The sequence below is a fragment of the Sapajus apella genome, unplaced genomic scaffold (assembly GCF_009761245.1).
Source record: "Sapajus apella isolate SASKATOON/1434 unplaced genomic scaffold, GSC_monkey_1.0 scaffold103, whole genome shotgun sequence".
Lineage (NCBI taxonomy): Eukaryota > Metazoa > Chordata > Mammalia > Primates > Cebidae > Sapajus > Sapajus apella.
The window spans coordinates 6,930,802-6,944,727 of NW_022437043.1; the positions used below are offsets into that span (position 1 = coordinate 6,930,802).

The window sequence follows — 13,926 nt, forward strand, 5'->3', positions numbered from 1 at the left end:
GGCTGGAGTGTAGCGGCATAATCATTGCTGACTGCAATCTCTGCCTCCTGGGCTCAATCGATCCTCCCACTTCAGCCTTCCAAGCGGCTGGGACTATAGGCACTTGCCACTACATCCCGACTAATTTTTATATCTTTCGTAGAGACAGGAATTTGCCATGTTGCCCAGGCTCATCTCCATCTCCTGGGCTCAAGCGATCCGCCCCAACTCGCTCTCCCAAAAAGCTGGGAGTACAGGAGTGAGACTGGCCAAAAACGCGTCTTTAAAGAGACCTGATACTCCCGCATATCAACCCAGCCTGGGCCAACCAATTATACTAGAAACAACACTCGTGCGAAGTCCTTCAGAGGCTGCAGTCGGTTTTAAAATACCCAGCTCCACCCCTTCCTGTTAGGGTATTTTATGTTGCAGCTATGCACGTTGATTGGTCCTCTGCTGGCCAATCGACTGTACTTCCTGAAGGCTGTAGTTTTCAAAAATCCCAACCGAGCTAGCGGAGTGGTGCGGGAGCCAGGTTGAGACGGACGTGGGTCGTTACAGTAAAGAGCTCCGTTAATTTCCCTGGCCTCTCCTGGTCGGGGTGCATCCGTCGTCTTTCCTGTCTGTCCCCAATCTCGGTGTGAGGTAGGTATATTTGGGCAAATACTGCCCGCTCGAATGTCTGGCTCTGTTGCCTGCCGGTGGGTCATTGGGCGTAACTCCAGCCCCATGCTGTATTCTCTTGCTGGCATGCGCGGCCTTCCTGTGAGGAAACTTTGTTTCGTTCTCCTGTCAATCAGCAGTCTGTGAAGTGAGCCCTGTACAAGGTTGGGCAGGGGGAGTGTTTGTTAAAGAATGAGATGGCAAAGCAAATGAGACTGAGTCCCAGCTTTTAGATGGAGCAATTAGCATACCCGCCTGAATCAGAGTCCTTTTGCAAACGTCTTTTCACAAGTGAAAGTGTGCAGGATTAATTGCATCTACAAGTGCAGAGGGATCAGACATATTTAAGTCATAGAATGTTTCTTACAGGATTTATTGAGCTACAGGTTGAAGGATATGAAGGGACGATGGAGACATGTGTCCTCACTCTATTGTTAACCCTTTATCTTCACTGGCTCTTCCCACCTGCAACCTCCTTCAGCTTTGGCTTTCTCCCCATCCACTGCTATGGTCCACTTACAAATCATAGAAGATCAGAGGTAGAAGGAACCCTAGAACATTGGCTCTTAAACCTTAACATGCATAGAAATCATCTGGGGATATTGTTAATTTGCAGATTTTGATTTGATAGTTCTAGTTTGGGGCCTGAGGTTTTAAATTACTAACAAATTTCCAGGTGATGCTAATGTTGCTTGTCCATTGACCACAATGAATAGCGAGGAGGCTCTATTTACGCTGCCTTGTTTAATTGGGTAGGAAAACTGGAGCCCAGAGAGGGAAAGGGACTTGCCCAGTATCACCCAGCCAGCTAAGAGCAGGGCCAGAACTAGACCTTAGGCATCCTTCCCAGCCCAGTGCTGTTTTATTGACACAATGCTGTGTTCTCTCCCCAGAGCCTTGCTGTCTGTAACCTGTCTTTATATAAAAAATGAAGTTGCTACTACTTTCTGTAGACCTTTTGATCAGCTTAGCCTTGCTGCCTCTGTGTTGGTTTCAGCACCAGTCCTAGGAGGCCCAGTGGGGTCTGCAACACTTACCAGTGTGTACGTAGGGGACGTGGAAAGTCTGAAAAGGGGAAAGGTTTCTAATTTTCTTGCCCAAGGCTCAGGGTTCTGTAGGTGGCAGAAGTTGAGAGTGTTCCTCAGAGTGTCCTTTTACGAAAGGATCTTTTTGATGGTGTCAATCCCCTCTTCTCCTCTTCCTATCCCCAGGAAAATTAGTTTACCGAAGTCAGTGTGTCAGTCCTTCAATGCAAGTGATTAGTGTTCAGGATAATAAATGAGGTATATGACTATCATTTAAATAACCTTATTTTCTCTGAGATTTAGTTAACCTGTATGCCATCAGCTGAGAGTTTTCTAGCCTATGGACTCCATATTTCTTTTTCCTTTTAAAAGGTAAAGGTTTCAGAGTGTGAGTCTTTGGTCATCCATAAAAAAAAAAAAATTGTATGAGGCATAAATAATAATAGTGGAGTAAGTGATTTTCATACAGGGCAGTTAAGGGCGGGTGCACCCAATTTAGCTTTATTGCTGATTGGCTGGGTTTTGAGGGATGAGATGGAGTATAGGTTTGGATTTGATAGAAGAAGACGGGAGTAAGACAGCATTTATTAAATGCCTGCCATGCATCAGGTTCCGTACATGTAAATTTGCATTTGCCACGCAAGTCCTCTGCAAGTAAGTGGTGTTATAGCTGTTTTGCAAATAAGGAAACTGAGGCTCAGAAATGCTAAGTTGGCTGGCTTAGAAGCCCAATTACTCTGACTCCAAGACCTGTGCTCATTTTACTTCCTCACACTATGGCCTTTCACTGTTTTGGAATGTATTTGAGTGTGATCAAAGAGACTTCATGGTATTTTAGAAATTGCTCTGGGAAAAGCTGAGCAATCTATGCCCGTTAATAGTTTGTCCTGGGTAGTAAGTTACTTAATTCATCTGAGACTATAAAATAGAGAAAATTGTACCTGCCCTGCTTAGCCTCATAGTTTTGTTGTGAGAATCAACTGAAGTAATATATGTGAATACCTATACTGGCATTTCCTCACCTACAAAATGGTCCTTCTCCATCGAAAGTGAAACCCAAATGGGTCTTTCTCCTTAAACTTTCCCCTCAAGCTGCAGTCTTTTCTGTTTCATTTTCTTACCAGCCTGGCCCTGGCCTAGCTTTTTAGCCTCATTCTAACCCCTGCCCAACATGTTATTTATGCTCCATACTCCAGACAACTAGGACATCCCTGAAGTCTGTATGTTCATGCCTCTGCCTGGGGGCAGGCTTTTTTTCTTTTTTTTTTTTCTTTTTTTCTTGCCTGGAAGCCTCCAAGTCACCTTGGGAACCTGGTTGTCATTTTAAGTCCTGATCAAATGTTACTTCCTCTGTGAAGCCTTCTCCAGCCCTTATCCCCAACAAGATCACTGACTTTCCATTATGTTTTTATAGTACTTAGTTTGCGCTGCTATAATAAAATGCCATGGACTGGGTGGCATTTCATTCTCACAGCTCTGGAAGCTGGGAAATCCAAGATCAAGTTCTTATGTCAAGTGATTTTTCAGTAAGTTAGTTTCTTTTGCTATAATCGCATCCTTGGAATTTTTTTTACTTCCAGGTGTCTAGAACTGGATTACAGTTTCTTTTGATTGAATGCAGCCTTTGAATGCTGCCTGGCCTATGATGAATACATGTGTGTGCAGTTATTCTTTTGTTTTCTCTGTACGGTCATAATTGCTATTGCCAGGACCCCACACCTTTAAAAGAACATTAGCTTTACCAAGCTCGCCTCCATACTGTATGATCTGTCATGTTCTTCATTATTTTCAATGCAAAACTCCTATGTAATTAGTCCCCAGTGTTGCTAGGCCTAAACTAGGGGCTAGACAACATCACAGTGTTCACAGAGGATGGTAGGCACTGTGCTCGGCTTTTTACATAAAGTGTCTCATTTAATTTGAACAACATGCTGCAGAGGTAGGTATACTTATCTCCATTTTACAGATGAAGAAACTGAAGCCCAGAGATTTTAAGTCAGTCACTTTCCTGAGGTTAATTGTGATAAAACCAAGATTTGAAATCAGACCTGCCCAACATCAAAGTCTGTTTTCTCCTAGGGATGTTATAGATAGACTGGCTTTTCTCAAGAATTTTCAGATAATTTTGTGGTGTTTCTGGTGAATGGTGTTAAAGAGTCCCTTTCTGATTGCAACCCTGCCTTGGACAAGATGTGGTTGAATCTGTAAGAGGTGCTACTGCCACTGCTACCCCAGAGCTCCAAATATGAGCCTATGAAATCTCAGTCCAGCAAAATTGTGCCCAGCAAGAGCAAGCTGTCTTTCCCAACAATATATTTGATAGTCTCTTCCTGTGTTGGCTCAGTACCTATCCTCACCTGTGAATCTTTTGAAACATGTCTGGTTTAACCTGAGAAAGTGGGGAAGGGTGGCAGCCCTTGTAGTTGGAGAATGCCACAAATTAGAACTTGGGGAGAAAATATGGACTCTTATTTCTCATAAAATGCAGGGCTCAAATGAAGGCCACCCTCCATAACCCTCAACACTCAGGAACAGCACTCAGTACTCCTTAATGATCATGTCCATATTCTTACTTTCTCTGAGAAGCTTAGCACCTTGCTGAAAGGCTGTTTGGTATATTCTGGGGAGAGTATGAAGGATACATGAGTACAAATATTATTTTGCTTTTTATAGCTATTAAGTTTGAAGAATGGGTATATTTTGACTCTCTTGTTTTGACTTTATTGATAGTTTGGCATTCTAACCTGATATTCTGTGTTCATCATCATACATGTTTTAATCAGAATTATACTAGCACTAATGAATTGGCATCAAGAGAGTATTTCCTGGAGCAAAACATCATTAGGTGAATTTAATTTCCTTGATTGGTTTTTCTCTGAGTACAGATAAACATTTTTTAATGATGTTTATTTTTGTTTTACTAAAATGATTTTCACAGAGGTGCCAATTTTTTTTCCATGTACATTTTTCAAGAAAGATTTGATACATTGGTCGGGCACGGTGGCTCATGCCTGTAATCCTAGCACTTTGGGAGGCCGAGGTGGGCAGATCACGAGGTCAGGAGTTCAAGGCCAGCCTGGCCAACATGGCAAAACCCCGTCTCTACTGAAAATACAAAAATTAGCCAGGTGTGGCAGTTGACACCTGTAATCCCAGCTACTCGGGAGGTTGAGGTAGGAGAATCACTTGAACCTGGGAGGCGGAGGTTGCAGTGAGCTGAGATCATGCCATTGCACTCCAGCCTGGGTGATCAGAGAGCAAGACTCTGTCTAAAAAAAAAGAAAACACACACACACACACACAAAGATTTGATACATTGATCAGACTTTTGTCAACATCAAATTTTCTGGTTGGTGTTCTCTCATTGTAACTTTTCTTTAGTGGCAGTTATTTTTACAAAACCAACTTTGTTGGAGTACGTTTTGCAAGTCTAAGTTTTATTGAGTTCAGTTTCAGCTGTAATTTTATTTTAGGTCAATTATTTCTACCAGTAATATTAAATAAGAGTTGGATAACAGTTTATTTCTTAGTTATATTGTGAGAAAATAATATTTCATTTTTGGGTAATTTCTGGTAGGATTATTTATCATGAACCAGATAAAAGACTAATAGTTTACTTATGTCTTGGCTTAATCAACTAGAAAATGAAAGTAATTCTTCTCAGCTTTTTAAAGATTGCTCTGTGTGCTGGATTGGTTTATTGTGTCATGAATCCAACTCTGATAACTCACTGTGCCATGTATTAACTATTAATGGTACAGCTGGAGAACAGAGCAAATGATCTGATCCTGGTGTCCTGCTTCACATTATAACAACTCTCTGATATAGGTAGGGCAGGTTTGTTCTCAGAATTTTATAAGGGCAATCTGAGACGTAGAAGACTTTAACTACATAAAGCTGTTAGAGGGTAGAAGACTCCTATAGTATGATTTGCCCTAACCTCTAACCCTACAGAGATGGTCTTATTCATTTGGGAATCGGATAAGGCATGCACAGATACAGAATATGTGGAAAGAAAGCCCCTTTTGCTCCAAAATATTCATCCTCCTTCCCTTCTCCACCCCTCCCTTATGTACACTAACAATCTGAGATTAATCTAGATTACAAACATGTTTTTAATAGAAAATTTTCTTTGTGAGGTTTACAATCATATCAGACTACATTCTTTTAAATACTATTTCTTCCAATTTACAGTTCATACAAACTTTTAAAAAACGTGTATTCTCTTATTTAATCCTGAAGGACTATAAGGCAAGTTACCTAGTTTTACTGATAAGAAAATTGAGGCTCAGAGATTAAGTGACTTGTCCAAGGTCAACAGCTAGTAAAGAGCTGACCCTGGAGTAGTATCTAGATATGTGTGCTATTATCCTTACTGGTAATGTCTTTTAAAATGGGTCCCCAGCCCCTGGGTCACAGAGGACCAGTACTAGTCTGTGGCCTGTTAGGAGTACAATTGCACAGCAGGCGGTGAACAGTGAGCGAGCAAAGCTTCATTTGTATTTATAGCCACTCCCCATCGCTCATATTACTTCCCGAGCTCCACCTCCTGTCAGATCAGCAGAGACATTAAATTCTCATAGGAGCATGAACCCTATTGTGAACTGCGCATGTGAGGGATCTAGGTTGTGTGCACCTTTTGAAATCGAATGCCTTATGATCTGTCACTGTCTCCCATTTCCACAGATGGGACTGTCTACTTGCAGGAAAACAAGCTTAGGGCTCCACTGATTCTACATTATGGCGAGTTGTGTAATCATTTCATTATATATTACAATGTAATAATAAAAGTGCATAATAAATGTAATGTGCTTGAATTATCCTGAAACCAGCCCACCCCACTGTCTGTGGAAAATTTGTCTTCCATGAAACCAGTCCCTGGTGCCAAAAGGGTTGGGGACTGCTGTTTTAAAAGCTACTTAACTTAAGAGACAGATGTTTGTTAAATTATTGAACTTATTTATCTGAAAGCATCTATATTAAAGGAATGACTAGAAGTAGTAGGGTGGTAGTGGTTCACTTGGATAGGATAACCATAAATGTGAGAGAAATAAGGGGAAAAATGAGCTATATTTTGCTCATTTTGTGAGGTAAACTGAAGGTCATCTTGTCTCCTGATAGATTTACCCCGTTATCAATGACTATCACCTTTAGGGACTTAATAAACAACTCTGAGTGCCAAAATTTCCTTTTGTTGTAGTTTATTGGAGTTTATTACATGCATCCCCAGTTACTTTGAGATTCTGGAGTTTCCCCTGAGCCCTAAAGAGGACCTAAAGTCCCTGAAGAGATTGTCGACAATTGGATATACTTATTTACCTCTTTTACTTTTTTAAGATGGGGGAGAATTGCCAAATGAAGCTATCTCCATCTTCACTTCAGGGAGCAGTCAAAAAGAGATCAGCTTTCGAAGATCTCACTAATGTGAGTATGCTAGTCCAATCCTCTGCTATGGTTTTGTGTAAGGCTTAGACAGTCTCTTTCTTGAGGGACCTTTCCACTTTACCAGACTGTCTCTGGATTGTTGTCAGCAAACTTTATTTGGAATAAATGACCCAGTTTCGGAAACTGCAGGGGCTCTGCTTCTGGCACATACCATCTAGGGCAATTGGTGGAGTTCTCTGGGGCAGCAGACAGTGATTATCAGATATGAAATTGCAGATAACTATGAGAACTATAGAATTTTGCATTTAGACAAAGTCCAGAGATGACTGTCTAGGCCTTCGAGGTAAGTATTTTAGTGGAATCATTGTAGTCTAGTAGTCTAGTGCAGTGTTTTATCAATTCATACACTATGGACATTTTGAGCAGGACAATTTTTCTATTGTGTAGGACTGATCTCAACCAGCACCCCTGGTCCCCAGGCATTAAATTCCACCAGCAGCCTAGTCATAGTGATAATAAAAAATGCCTCCTGATATACAGAACTACTGAGAACCACAGTTCCATGATCCAGTCTTTAACTATGAAGATCTAGAAGTTAAATTTTGATTAGAATTCTTTCAAGTAAGCTCCCTTCTGGTATTATTAAGGTACAAGTAAAAATCAGAATTAATAGAATGTTGTTAATTGAATATAGAATCAAGCCAAAGGCAATCTTTGTCTTAGAAAATAATAACTGATACATGTACTGAGTGCTTACCATGTGTCAGGTGCTATACTAAGCATGTTTTTCTGTATCAGCTTACTTAATCCTCATGTAATCCTATGAGGTGGATACTGTAATAATCTCTTCTTTATAGATGAGGACTTTGCCAATGTTGGTTTTGAAGTCGGTATTATCTAGGCTATAGAGAATCCTGGTGAACTATCCTTGCCCTGCATTATAGAGTGTACTTTTTACTTTTTTAGATGGGGGAGAATTGCCAAATAAAGCTATCTCCATCTTCACTTCAGGGAGCACTCAAAAAGAGATCAGCTTTTGAAGATCTCACTAATGTAAGTATGCTAGTCTAATCCTCTGCTGTGGTTTTGCATAAGGTTTAGATAGTCTGTTTCTTGAGGGACCTTTCCACTTTACCAGACCCTCTCTGGAATGTTGTCAGCAAATTTTATTTGGAATAAATGACCTAGTTTATTCTGTAGCTACCAGAATACTTATATCTACTAAATAGTGTTTTACTCCCTTGGGCATAATTGGATAAGCATTGGCAAAGTTCTTTCCTTTAGATCCCTCCTCTTTACATTTTGTATGACCACCTTTCTACAGATACAGTCTCATCCCCATGCAGATTACAACACGGTTTTTAAGATATAGCTGTCTGCATAATTTCAGACTTACTGTCAATTGGTAGAAAGAGCCCCTTCCCACATACACACTTGAAAGGTTAGATTCATTTCCTGACTTATTTAACCACGGATACAGAATTTGGCTGAAATAAGGTAGCCACAAATCAGGAGCAGATGCAGGCTTAGTGTAACTTCCCTTGGCCCCTCCAAGTCTGATGGGATGGGAGTACAGTGACACTATGCAAGGGAAGTGTCTTAGTCCGTGTGAGTCATTATGACAAAACACCTTAGACTGGGAAACTTATAAACAACAGAAACTTATTGCTCACAGTTCTGGAGGCTGAAAAGTCCAAGATTAAGGTGCTGACAGATTTGATATCTGGTGAGGGCCCATTCCTCATGGATGACAACTTTTGCCTGTGCCCTCACATGGTGGAAGCGTCAAACAAGCTCCCTTGGACCTGTTTTATAAGGGCACTAATCCCATTCACAAGGACTGTGCTCTCATAACTTAATCACCTCTCAAAAGGCCTGTCTCTTAATAGTATCACATTGGTGATTAGGTTGCAACATAATGAATTTCAAAGGGACACAAATATTCAAATCATAGTGGTAAAGTATCACAGTATATGAGATGCTTTCTTGAGACATCTCAGTCCTTTTTTTCATGAGTTTATCTTACCATTCAGAAAGAACAGACACAGATGAACTATATCAATAATAGGAAATTCATGCAGATACCTAGTATTCTCCTGATTCTCCAACTGAATTGAGCTTCTGTTTGGCTATATCCCAGGGGTTAGGGGAGAGGGGAGCAAGGCATCTCTGAGCAGCGTCTCTGCCTCTAGCTCTCTAGCAGCTCAGAAAGCCTATTTCCCTTTTGCATTCAAGTTCTGAAGATTTACCTTGGTTACCTTGAATTTTCTTTGGTGTCTTCCAGAGAAAGTTCTATCATTACAATGTACCTAAGCCATTCCTAGGGTTGGGCATTACTGTAGATATCTGAGCTCATCTATTTGACAGTTGAGGGTTCCTTTCTTTCTGGGTTTCAGAGGTTCCCTATATGATAATTTGCTTCTTCTGGTCAGTATCCATGTCTTCATCTCTGTGTTCTTCTCAACATTTGCCACAATGAAGTCCTGGCCTGCCAAAAAGAGTTAATCTGTTTTAATTAGTTAATTGGCTGTGAGTTTTTCTTTTCCTCTCCCTTATCATTTATAGCATGGGAAGGACTTGTGATATTTAAGAGCTGGTGCTAAGCTAGAATACAAGGAGATAGAGCCTATATCCATGTTTGCCTAAATGGTTTTGTGTAAGTAGGACTTTCATTTATTTTTATTTATATATATATATATTTTAACATAAAGTCTTGCTCTTTTGCCCAAGCTGGAGTGCTCTTTTGCCCAAGCTGGTGTGATCACAGCTCACTGCAGCCTCAGCCTTCTGGGCTCAAGTGATCCTCCCTTCTCAGCCTTCTGAATAGCTGGGACTACAGGTGCTCGCCACCATGCCCAGCTAATTTATGTTTTCTTTTTGTAGAGATGAGATTTTGCCATATTGCCCAGGCTGGTCTTGAACTCCTGGGCTCAAGCAGTTCTCCCTCCTTGACCTCCCAAAGTGCTGAGATTATAGGCATGAGCCGCCACACCCAATCTTCATTTCTATTTTCCTATTTTATGGTGAAAGAATTATGGGGAAGCACAAGTAAAGGTCCCCTTGAGCTTAGACTTGAAAATATCAGTGTTTTGTACCTGCATGTATGGCAAGTAGAGAGTTTCATCTTGGGGGCTATGGTCTCCACCTGTCTCTTGCCAAGAATGCACCTCTTTTCCCATTCTGAATCTTGATTGCACATATAAGGAGGTTGTAAAATTTAGGTGAAGTTAAAATGAAGGCTCTGCCAAGCTCTTTGAAAAGCAGAGGTAGATGACTTGAGGTCCTAAGAAAGAATTCCCTATTAGACTGTAGTTGTTTATTATGATCTGATGATACAAAGACATACTTTTTTTTCTACATTTCATTTGGAAATACCTTCAAATTTATGAAGTGTTGCAAAAATAAAAATTGTACAGAGAACACCAGTATAGCTTTTACTAGATTGCTTATTGCTGATATTTTGTCCCACGTGCTTTCTCATCTGCTTATATACATCGTGGTCCCTTTACCCCTAAGTATAGTGTGCATTTCCTAAGAATAGGGAAATCGTCTTATATAACCACAGTACACTTACTAATTTTCTAAATTTACATTGATATAGCAGTTTTGTGTAATCAGTCATCTATATTCCAGTTTTGTCAGTTGAACTTATAACAACCTTTATAGCATGTTTTCCCCTCCAGTAGAGGATCCAGGCTAGGATCATGTATTGTATTTACTTGTCTTTTTAGCCTCTTAATCTGGAATATTTTCATAGCCTTTTTTTTTTAATGACATTGCCATTTTTGAGGATACAGTCCCACCCAACTCCCTACTTTGTAAAATAGAAACTCCTCAGTTTGTTTTTGTCTAATGTTTGCTTGTGACTAGATTGATACATTCTTGGCTTGTAGGTGATGTTCTTGCAGTCCTTCTCTAAGTATCATATCTGGAAGCACAGGATGTCTGTCATTGGTTGATGACATTAATTTTGATCACCTGGTCAAGATGTTGCCTGGTTTTTGTACTGTATCAGTGTTGTTTATCTTTTTTATCTTGCAACTAGTAAGGAATCTATAGGACATACTCTTAAGAGCCTGCAAATAACTTGCTTTTCATAAAAATGTCCTTTAGATTTAGCATCTATTGTTGATTTATGCCTAAATCTTTATATGACTTTTCCAACTCTAGTGCTTGCTCTCCATTTATCAGTCTTTTCTGGCATCCTGCCACAAGCACGAGCCTTCCCTTTTCCACTGTTTATTATTAGTATGGACTCATTAATTCATATTATCGGTATGGACTCATTAATTTCATATTTTTTAGTGGTTTATTATTCATTTTTGTACTTTATTTTAGTGCTCAAATTGCCCCATCTTTGGCCAGTTAGGAGCGCCTTCAATCTAACTACTGTGTCTTGTGACATGTTCTCATAATTTTTTGAGCATTTTCTTTCCAGCCTAAAAAGATGTTCTAGACTCATCTTATGCCTCCTTTGTCCAAGCCCTGGAGTCAATCATTTCTCCAGATTTCTGGTTTCCTTTAGTGGGGAATGATATTAGACACCAAGATCTTGGTGCTAGATGTGCTATTAGAGTGTCTGCTTTTTGTGGCCATTCTGCAGACAGAGCTAGGAAATATCTGTATTTTTATATACACAAATGTGTACTTATGCATATGTCTATATACACAAATATATATGTGTAAGTGGTTCAGTTTTGGGAGGGTGCATGTGTCCAGGAATTTATCCAATTCTTCTAGATGTTCTAGTTTATGTGCACAGAGGTGTTTATAGTATTCTCTGATGGTTGCTTGTATTTCTGTGGGGTCATTGGTGATATCTGCCATATAATTTCTGACTGTGTCTATTTGATTCTTTTCTCATTTCTTCTTTATTAGTCTAGCTAACAGTGTATTAATTTTTTTAAAAAGCCAGCTCCTGGATTCGTTGATTTTTTAAAAGGGTTTTTTGTGTCTCCCTCTCCTTAACTTTCACGTGAATTTTGATTACTTCTTGTCTTTTGCTAGCTTTGGGGTTTGTTTGCTTTTGGTTCTCTAGTTCTTTTAGTCACGATATTAGGTTGTTGATTTGAGATCTTTCTAGCTTTTTGATATGGGCATTTAGTATATGTACACACATACACCTATTTAGGAAATCATAAATTCATACAGCTTCAATTCCAATACATAAGATTCTTTCTTGGATTCACTAATCCTTATTTGTATGTTTTTCTATAATGAGAGCCCTGGTTCCCAAGAACATCAACACATTTACTTAATACTGTAATACAGCTAAAAGAATTTCAAAATGGCTTCATCCAAACCACTGTAATAAACAAACCTACTAAAAAGAGTTCCAGATTTATTAGCAATATCTACCACCTCCCCTGCAAACCTATCCTATTGAGGATGTGTACTTCAAGGGTAGATAGTCAAATGCTATTTATAAGTTACTTGGATTTCTTATTTCTGATCTTTTCTTCCGTTTTCTCTTTTCCTTTAGTGTAGTTATGGTACTTGAAATATTTGAAATATAATTAGGTTCATTTGTGTCATTTAATTTTTTAAGTTTTACAATTTTTTTGAGACAGTCTTGCTCTATTGCCCAGTCTGGAGTGCAGTATTGTGATGAAAGCTCACTGCAGTTTCAACCTCCTGGACTGAAGTGATCCTCTCACCTCATTCCCCCAGGTAGCTGGGACCATAGGCATGTGCCATCACACCCAGCTATTTTTTAAAAATTTTGTAGTGACAGGGTCTCCCTATGTTGCCCAGGCTTGTCTTGAACTCGGGCTCAAGTAATCCTCCCACCATGACCTCTCAAAGTGCTGGAATTACAGGCATGAGCCACTGTGACTGGCCTATTTGTTTCATTTTAAAGATACAACTTTAACTGTATTTTTACTGACATTATTCACAGTCCCATGATCTTTCCTACTGTTTAATAGTGTTATTCAGGATTAAAGTCTGTGGTAGAACTCCCCAGAGCCTGCATTAAATAAATGCCACTTAGTGAAATGGGATAGATATATCACAGGTAGTATTGTGTTAGAGGTGTATCCTGAAGAGACACACCCAGACAGCAAAGTCAATCATAATGCTTTTTTCCCCCTCTGAAAATCTTATGAGGTCAGAGTGGAGTATGATGTTAACACAGCATCTTTTCAGTTATTTGCCAGCCAGTAGGCCTGACGTAAAGCACAGAACTACATCCTGTATCTCTTGGAAACACGTAGGGCTGCTATTTAGCCAACACATACCAGTATTATTGCACTGGTTGTTTGATGCTAGCCTCCACTGTGATTGATTGGCCCAGTGTCATACTGGTTGTGAGATGTTTGGATTATCACTCCTGGGAGTACCCAACCAACTTATGTGGGTCAGGATTCTCCTATGATAGCCATCTATTAGGTAATTTGTGGTTTTCTTCATTTTTCTGCCTCCTTCTTCCCCTGCCCCCCCAACCTTTTTTTTTTTTTTTGCAGGCTTTTCAATGTCAACCTGCCCAGCCCAAGAAAGAAGCCAACAAAGAGTTTGTAAAAGATGTTTCCAAGAAGATAAACAGAAACACTTGTGCTCTTGGATTGGCCATAAAGAATAAACGGAATCTAAAATGGTGAGTGAGAGGGGACTCGGTGGCATTATTTTAGATGGTAGAGTATATGACATCCTTTTATCCCTTTTTTTGTCCCCACTGAGAACTTATTTAGCAAACCACAATTGTGACTACCACATTAACCCTGGGTGCTGAGGGGGGCCTCGCTGTGGTTGCTGAAGAGTTACATGCCTCTTCTGTTTCTCTTCTTTCATTATGTGTGTGCATATTGAAAGAACTGTTGTCATTGGAAAGTTTGCCAAAAGACCTTGTGCATATCTTTTCCTGTCTTTTAGTAAT

General features: G+C 39.8%; 1 protein-coding gene across 1 annotated transcript in view; it reads left to right on the plus strand.

The window, feature by feature from the left end:
• The first annotated feature begins 657 nt into the window (after positions 1 to 657).
• CCNB3 (cyclin B3) overlaps positions 658 to 13,926 on the plus strand; it is a 64,119-nt gene continuing 50,850 nt past the window's right edge. The window contains exons 1-5 of the mRNA XM_032258542.1: positions 658 to 694; positions 3,877 to 4,049; positions 7,005 to 7,055; positions 8,043 to 8,105; positions 13,517 to 13,647. Coding sequence (XP_032114433.1) covers positions 658 to 694; positions 3,877 to 4,049; positions 7,005 to 7,055; positions 8,043 to 8,105; positions 13,517 to 13,647 — 455 coding nt within the window. The remainder of the gene's footprint in view (positions 695 to 3,876; positions 4,050 to 7,004; positions 7,056 to 8,042; positions 8,106 to 13,516; positions 13,648 to 13,926) is intronic.